We start from the raw sequence: 8,790 nt of genomic DNA on the forward strand, positions 1-8,790 counted from the left end.
CTGACAAGATGGGGATGGGCTTATAGTAGAGGCCTAAGAACAGTCTCCTAACACAATGCTTAGACTTATAGATGATGAATCACTCTTTGGGAAACTTACTTAAAAGTTTTTGACATCCTAGGAACCATAACCAGCAATAAAATCCAGAAATCCTTTTCACTATCAGGATAGGAAGAACATTGGAAACAATAAAATCTGTGCTTATACCATTGTCAACAACAATAAGACAGCACCATGCACAAAAGAGTATAAGTCACGTAGGAAGAAACTGCTCTTGCTGAGAGCCGGAACAGAACAGGCCAAATGACCCCCTTCTGTGGTGTAACCATTCTATGAGTCTATGAAAGTGAATTAACACTTTAGATGGTGTTAAAACTTAAAAATATCTCAACCACAACTTGCATTTATATAGATAAAAACAAAAAACTGCTGATGCTGGAAATCCAAAACAAAAAGAAACAGAAATACCTGGAAAAATTCAGCAGGTCTGGCAGCATCGGTGGAGAAGAGCACAGGTGACGTTTCGAGTCCTCATGACCCTTCAACAGAATTAAGTAAAAAACTTTCCTATTTTCCTTCTTTTGATGATCCGCTTCTATCACTGCTTGTTTGTCCCTACAACCACACCACCCTCCTCCACTTCTCTCCCCCACCCCACACACCTTAAACCAGCTTATATTTCACCCCTTCCTTGGATTTACCTAGTTCTGTTGAAGGGTCATGAGGACTCGAAACGTCAACTCTTTTCTTCTCCGCCGATGCTGCCAGACCTGCTGAGTTTTTCCAGGTAATTCTGTTTTTGTTTTGGATTTCCAGCATCCGCAGTTTTTTTGTTTTTATGACTTCAGGCAGCCAGGCCAACTTTCACAAAACACGCGCCTTTCCAGCTAATAATTAAGAGGAAGAGCGCACAAAAATACAGCTAAATAAGCTAAAGTGTTGGTTGCAGCCAATAAACGCCATTGCTGCCAAGCCAAGAAAATTAATGATGCGAAGTTTTGAACTAATATTACCCAATCTACAAGAGAAATGTTGAAATACGGAACTGGTGCTGCTTTATATCTGATTTGCAGTGTATTGGATTGTTTGAACCTCAAAACTTGGTGTTTTATATACTAATGATTCAGGTTTATAAAGCAGCTCTCTGACTGCTTCCCGCATCTTTCGAATTCCACACGAATATTACGAGCAACCTACAAATCATACTGCCGTATCAATTTCTGGAGATGACATTTGTTACAAGTTTCCAGAAATCAACGCGCTTTGAAATACCGTCATGATCAGAAAACCTCTCAACATAGCATCAGGACAGGGAAGGGGGAGACACAGAGGTGCAATGTCAGTTCAAATGTGCAAATGATATATCTGCAGACAAGTAATTCAATGAAGTTAAAAAAATAAAGTTGTAGAATTTTTCTTAATCCATACGAGGTAGATAAATTACACGTGCTTTTAAGAGCGGTGACTTGTCTGGGGTTTTAAGAAAGGATCGGAAAGCAACGAAACTGGGCAGTTAGACGGGATGGAGGAGGAGGACAACTTGTTCAGACGGCGGGCTATGAAGTGACGGGGGGGGGGGGGGAAAGAGGGGTATCGTGCCAGTACCTACCCTTCATCGTCCATGGTGTAGCGTGTCGAATGGAGCACATGAAGCGTCGGTGTCCGCTGGCCGCATTCCCCTGAGCCTGGCCCAGCTTCGAAGAAGGGGAGAATTGGGCGTCCGGCCGGGAGGGTGAGAGCCCTGCCCTTGCCCTGCTCACTTGAGCCCGGACTGAGGGCCTCAGCGCGGCGCCATAGCAGCGGCTCGCGCTCTCAGGACCCTGCCTTTAGCTCCCCTCCGCAGCGCCTGACTCCACATTGTTGCCCCGTTGCCTGGCAGCGGCGGCCAGAGACTCACCTGGCTCCTGGGCACCGGCCGCCGCGCGATTCCGCAGCATTTCTCGCCGTGTTGCAGGGATTCATGCAGTTCGCTGTGTGGAGGGAGGAGGCTTTTTATCCCCCTCCTTTCGCCACCCGCAAGCACCGCGAAGCAAAACAAAAAGTTTTTTTTTAATTAAAAAAATGACTTAACGACTCCTGCTTTTCACCCGAAGCTCACACGTTGTAGGCAACAGGGGAAAAAAGTGCCCAATGTGAGCAGACGGAGGTCAACAAACCAATCATTGAAGTGCAATGTTCAAGTAACAAGTAAATATTTGCTGATGTAAATTCAAGTTGCTCTTGGCTAGGGAAGCGGGTACAGCGTGGTGTGTATTCAATCAAATAAAACTGCGCCTCTGGGAACAACAATGAGAGAGTTGACCCTTCGCGGAAATTCCTACATTTACCTGCACCCCGCCCTTACAGGTTGTGATGTTTAGTAGTACAGAAAATGAGTCTTAGGTAAAAGCAAAATACTGCAGATGCTGGAAATCTAGAACAAAAACAAAAATACCTGGAAAAACTCAGCAGGTCTGACAGCATCTGCGGAGAGGAACACAGTTAACCTTTCGAGTCCGAATGATCCTTCAGCAGAACAATATAAAAATAGAAGAGAGGTGAAATATAAGCTGGTTTAAGGAGGGTTGGGACAAGTAGAGCTGGATAGAGGGCCAGCGATAGGCGGAGATAACCAAAAGATGTCACAGACAAAAGGACAAAGAGGCTTTGAAGCTGGTGATATTATCTAAGGAATGTGCTAATTAAGGGTAGAAAGGAGAGCAAGGAACAGATTGTCCTAGTGGGGGTGGGGTGGGGTGAAGGAATCAAAAAGGCTAAAAGGTAGAGATGAAACAATGGATGGAAATACATTTAAAAACAATGGAAATAGGTGGGAAAAAAATCTATATAAATTATTGGGAAAAAAAGGGGGGGATTGGAAAGGGGATGGGGATGGAGGAGAGAGTTCATGATCTAATATTGTTGAACACAATATTCAGTCGGAAGGCTGTAAAGTGCCTAATCGGAAGATGAGGTGCTGTTCCTCCAGTTTGCATTGAGCTTCACTGGAACAATGCAGCACGCCAAGGACAGACATGTGGGCATGAGAGAAGGGTGGAGTGTTGAAGTGGCAAGCGACAGGGAGGTCTGGGTAATGCTTGCGGACAGACCGAAGATGTTCTGCAAAGCGATCACCCAGTCTGCATTTGGTCTCTCCAATGTAGAGGAAACTGCACTGGGAGCAACGAATGCAGTGGACTAAATTGAGGGAAGTGCAGGTGAAATGTTGCTTCACTTGAAGGGAGTGTTTGGGCCCTTGGACGATGAGGAGAGGGGAAGTAAAGAGGCAGGTGTTACACCTTCTGTGGTTGCATGGGCAGGTACCGCGGGAGGGGGTTGAGGTGTAGGGGGTGATGGAGGAGTGGACCAGGGTGTCCCGGATGGAACGATCCTTGCGGAATGCGGCCAAAGGGGTGAAGAGAAGATGTGTTTGGTGGTGGCATCAAGCTGGAGTTGGCGGAAATGGTGGAGGATGATCCTTTGAATGCGGAGGCTGGTGGGGTGATAAGTGAGGACAAGGGGGACCCTATCATGTTTCTGAGAGGGAGAGGCAGGTGTGAGGGCGGATGCGTGGGAGATAGGCTGGACATGGTTGAGGGCCTGTCAACCACCGTGAGTGGAAAACTTCGGTTAAGGAAGACATGTCAGAGGAACTGTTTTTGAAAGTGGCATCATCAGAACAGTTGCAACGGAGGCGAAGAAACTGAGAGAATGGAATGGAGTCCTTACAGGAAGCGGGGTGTGAGGAGCTGTAGTCGAGGTAGCTGTGGGAGTCGGTAGGCTTGTACTGGATATTGGTGGACAGTCTATCACCAGAAATTGAGCCAGAGAGGTCACGGAGGGAAGGGAAGTGCCAGAGATGGACCATGTGAAAATGATGGAGGGATGGAGATTGGAAGCAAAATTAATAAATTTTTCCAGGTCCAGACAAGAGCATGAAGCAGCACCGAAGTAATCATCGATGTACCGGAGAAAGAGTTATGGGAGGGGGCCGGAGTAGGACTGGAACAAGGAATGTTCCACACACTCCATAAAGAGACAGGCAAAGCTGGGGCCCATGCAGGTACCCATAGCCGTATCTTTTATTTGGAGGAAGTGAGAGGAGCTTAAGGAGAAATTGTTCAGTGTGAGAACAAGTTCAGACAGATAGAGGAGAGTAGTGGTGGATGGGGATTGTTTGGACCTCTGTTTGGGGAAGAAGCGGAGAGCCATCAGACTATCCTGGTGGGGTATGGAAGTATAGAGGGATTGGATGTCCATGGTGAAGAGGAGGTGGTTGAGGCTAGGGAACTGGAAATTGTTGATATGATGTAGGGTCTCAGAAGCTGTTCTGATGAATTGTCATCCAGACTCGAAACATCAACTGTGTCCCTCTCCACAGATGCTGTCAGACCTGCTGAGTTTTTCCAGGTATTTTTGTTCTTGCTATAGTCTTAGGGGTCATTCCGATGATTTTTTTAAACTTGAGAAATGTGTCCTAAGTGGTTGGTCTAACTCTATTTCTCTCTCCACAGAAGCTGCCAGACCTCTTGTGTATTTCCAGCATTTTATATGATAATATATTTGTTTGCTTCCAGTTCACAACCCATCCTGAAAATACAAAATTAATTTACAGCCAACGGCGATCCCCCTCTCTCCCCATAAATGTCAATTCATGCAAAGAAATTCAGTATAATAAGAATTTTGAAACATTGGCTAATCCCCCAATTACGTTATGGCCAGGTTAAAGGGTAATTCAAAGGATTACACTTTTAAGTAAAACAGAGTGCTTAGAAAATTATAAGGGGCCACGACTAAAATTTACAGGTCTGGCACATTATTTCTGGAGAAAGGCATTATAATAGAAGAAAAAGAGATAAGCAGATAAAAAGGATGCAAACTGAAAACATAGGAACAATGAGCAAAAGGTCACAAATAATCATCAAAGTGCAAGGAATCAATTGACTGCACACTGTGCAGGAGGACCAGCAACAGCATATGAAAGGCTCAAAACACTGCTGATAAATTGCATTGATGGATCAATAGTTAAATGTATGCCGCTATGTGGTACTTTGTCATCTGGAAGATCCTAGGTAGATTTGATTCCTAATCTGTTTAACTATTCGAGCAAGATGGTTGTGGTAATACCACAATAGACCTTTGTAATCCTTAATCTGTGGACACAAAGGTCACCAATATAAGGATAGATGAGGAAGGTTCTCCAGTCTATTTTGTTCCTCTTTTCATCAAGACCTAATATCCCTATCACAGCATTCAAATGTTTCATGAATGATTCCAGAGTTTTTGGTCCTACAACCCTAACTGGGAAATCATTCCAGATATGAATTAATTTGTGAGATCAGCCTTGAACTTGTCTTTTACTTCATTATATTTCTGTTCCCTTGCTCATGGTTAAATCTAACCTAGTGCTCTAGAGTTAACTTTTTCCATTCCATTAAGCACCTTAGATTCCTCTGTAAGGTCCCGTTTCATTATCATCTTTTCAAACTGAAATAATCTGAGATTTTCTAACTTTCTGTCATAATTCAGTCTTCTGGAACAACTTTGTTGGTCTTCTCCACTGAATTAATGTTTTTCCTTGTGCCTCAGTGATCAGAACTGAGTGCAGCCCTCGAACAACCTGACCAGAAATGATAGTTTCAGGTTGATGGCCTCAGACTTCCCTGACTGATTTATATCTCAGCATTTGGTTTGTATTGTTTGATTACTGGTGTACCATGAATAGACATTCACAAATCTACTTTAGCCACTTTCGTAAACCAGTTTGACACCATTCATTAAAAAAATCCCCAATATTTTCTTCCAATGTGTAACATCTTTCACTTATCTGTACTAAATCTATTTGCAGATTTTGTGTAGATCTTTTTGTTGTTACTTGTTTCATTGCATTATTGTCATTGAATCATTGAATGATCCAGCACAGAAACAGGTTATTATACCCATTGTGCCTATGCTGGCTCTTTGGTAGAGTCATCCAATTAGTCCCTTTCCTGTAGCTCTGTAATTTTTTTCTTTTCAAGTACTTATCCAATTAGTCATTTGGCAATACAGAACTTGAGTATTGCTCAAAAAGGAGACATGCTGTCAAAGCTTTTTGTCTTGTACTCATCAGGTCAGATTCGCAAGAATACCAATTGTAAAGGGAACAACAATTTATACTATATGAGAAGAGAGTGCTGATTGATTGGCAAGCAGACTCTAATTGGTAGAGCCATTGCCATGGATAACTGCCAAACTTCTGTTTAAATTCAAACCAGACAGGTCGACGTTGATTGGTCAAGGCATTGCCATGGGGACTGGACCAGGGAATGGCTGTCCCTCAAGTTTTCGTTTAGTTCAAAAGATGCAATGCGTGGACATGCTTCTTCTGTCTCCAAAGGTCTGTGTGTGAATATATGTAAGCTTTTAGCATGCGTAAGTGAACAATGCTGAGCGTCCAACAGATAATCTTAAATTGGTCATTAGTGTAATTCTTAGCACAATTGGGATTGTTTAGTAAGTGTTGCCCAATCGCAGAATTACATCTAATGTTGGACACAATGTTTTGCAAGCACAGGCTTGTTGAGTACAGTCAGTACTTTGCCTGTTGTGAACAGCTGAAGGGATGCGCTGTTTAATACATCCCAGTAGTTCAGATGTATGGCCTACATACCTGCCATCACACCGGCACTGAAATTCATATACCACATTACTCATTTGTGTAATAAGCAGAACATCTTTTTGGCTTGATGGCAGCATCTTGTTAGCGTAAAATACCACTTGTGAGTCTACTGCATATTAGCAGCATGAGACGGCTAGCTTTCACAAGCTTCACCTGTAGTTCCAATCCTCTATTATCCAATTATCCAATCCTCTCTTGAATGTTACTATTGAATCTGCTCCCACTACCCTACAGGCAGTGCATTACTGATCACAAAATAAAATCTCTTGAGGTCATCTCAGGTTCTTTTTAGCAATCTTCTTAAATCATGTGTCCTCTGGTTACTGATCTTTCTGCCATTGGAAACAGTTTCTCCTTATTTAACCATTCATGATGTTGAACACCTCTATCAAATCCCCTCTTAACCTTCTCTGCTTGAAGAGAGCAGTCTGTGAATGAAACTAATTTACATTGTTTCTGAAGGAGAAGAAAAATCAGCTATGGGGGTTTGGGGGTATAATATCACAATTAACTGTAACAGCCAACATTCATTGATTAGCCTCATACATAAAGAATAGCAGCTTGGACAAGATGACAGTTAGTAGCCATGGATTCGTAAGCCAACAGGGGTTATTGACCCTGGAAGTACAGCAGGGCAGGATTTCAACCAGCCAATCTCCTCTATTTGCATAAAAGTGAAAGATACGCACATAATTTAATGTTCCCTAGGCACGAGACCACCCTGAGCCCTCAAGAATTTCTCGGTGGCACTTTACTGTTCTATAGGGAGAGGGTGGAGTTTATTTGCACCAAAAAATAGCAAAAAACATGGGAGAAAAAAGTTGTATTAGCAAACAGGCATTTTCAACATTTTTGTGCTCCACTTCCACCAGAATCTTAATCCTGTCACACAATAATGTTTGAATTGTTGAGGTGGAACTGACAGATAAAGTTGCATGTATGAATTTTCAAACCGCTGTTCATTGGAGGCTTGATGATATTTTTAAAAATTGTTTTCATTGGATGTGGGGGTTGCTGGCAAGACAAGCACTTATTACTCATCCATAATTGCCCTCGAGAAGGTGGTGGTGAGCCGCCTTCTTGAATTGTTACAGTCCATGAGGTATAGGTTCACTTGCAGTAGTGTTTATATGTGTGATCAAGGATTTTGACCCAGTGACGACGACAACGAAGTTAAAGCTTGAATTATTAAGGGGCATGGTAAGGCTTGGATAGGAAAGTGGATAAAGTTCTGAAAAATGGGAATAGTGTTTAATGATTGTTTTTGAACTGGAATCGCTTTCCTGTTGGTCTTTACAACATATAAATCATCTGGAATTGGGTATAGGGGCATAATATCAAAATTTTCAGGGACAGGGAGCATTGTTAACTGTGAAGTGGACTATAAGTTTCTTTTTTATTCATTCATGACATGTGGGTGTGCTGGCTAGGCCAGCATTTATTGCCCATCCCTAATTGCCCTTGAGAAGGTGGTGGTGAGCTGCCTTCTTGAACCGCTGCAGTCCATGTGGTGTAGGTACTTCTCCAGTGCTTTAAGGAGGTGGTTCCAGGATCTTGTCCCAGCGACAGTGAAGGAACAGTGTATAGCTCCAAGTTAGGTGGTGGCGTTCCCATGCACTTGCTGCCCTTGTCCTTCTAGGCAGTAGAGTTTGGAAGGTGCTGTCTAAGGTTCTGAAGTGTCATATGAATTCAAAACATTAACTCTGTTTCACTCTCCGCAGGTGCTATCAAACCTGCTGAATTTTTCCAGCATTTTCTGTTTTTTTATTAGTGCTGTCTAAGGAGTCTTGGTGAGTTCCTGCAGTGCATTTTGTAGGTGGTACACACTGCTGCCACAGTGCGTCAATAATGGAGGGAGTGAATGTTTGTGGATGGGGTGTCAATCAAGTGGGCTGCTTTGTCCTGGATGGTGTTGAGCTTCTTGAGTGTTGTTGAAGCTGCACTCACCCAGGCAAGCGGAGAGTATTCTATCATACTCCTGACTTGTGCCGTATTGATGGTGGATAGGCTTTGGAGAGTCAGGAGGTAAGTTACTCATTGCAGGATTCCTAGCCTCTGACCTGTTCTTGTAGCCACAATATTTATATGGCTAGTCCAGTTCAGTTTCTGGTCAATGGTAACTCCCAGGGTGTTGATAGTGGGGGATTCAG

General features: G+C 43.2%; 1 protein-coding gene across 6 annotated transcripts in view; it reads right to left on the minus strand.

Moving 5' to 3' along the window:
- The window catches only part of LOC121281092 (kelch-like protein 3), a 178,176-nt gene extending 176,220 nt beyond the window's left edge, over positions 1-1,956 (minus strand). For 5 of the 6 annotated variants that reach the window (XR_005943812.1, XR_005943813.1, XM_041193755.1 and 2 more), the window contains exon 1: positions 1,610-1,956. Coding sequence is in view for 1 of the 6 variants with exons in the window: in XM_041193755.1 (XP_041049689.1) it covers positions 1,610-1,623 (14 nt within the window). In the remaining 5 variants the exon portion in view is untranslated. The remainder of the gene's footprint in view (positions 1-1,609) is intronic. The other variant, XM_041193758.1, reaches the window with a different exon arrangement.
- Between the last annotated feature and the right edge of the window lie 6,834 nt (positions 1,957-8,790).

Source organism: Carcharodon carcharias, chromosome 8 (genome assembly GCF_017639515.1).
Source record: "Carcharodon carcharias isolate sCarCar2 chromosome 8, sCarCar2.pri, whole genome shotgun sequence".
NCBI lineage: Eukaryota > Metazoa > Chordata > Chondrichthyes > Lamniformes > Lamnidae > Carcharodon > Carcharodon carcharias.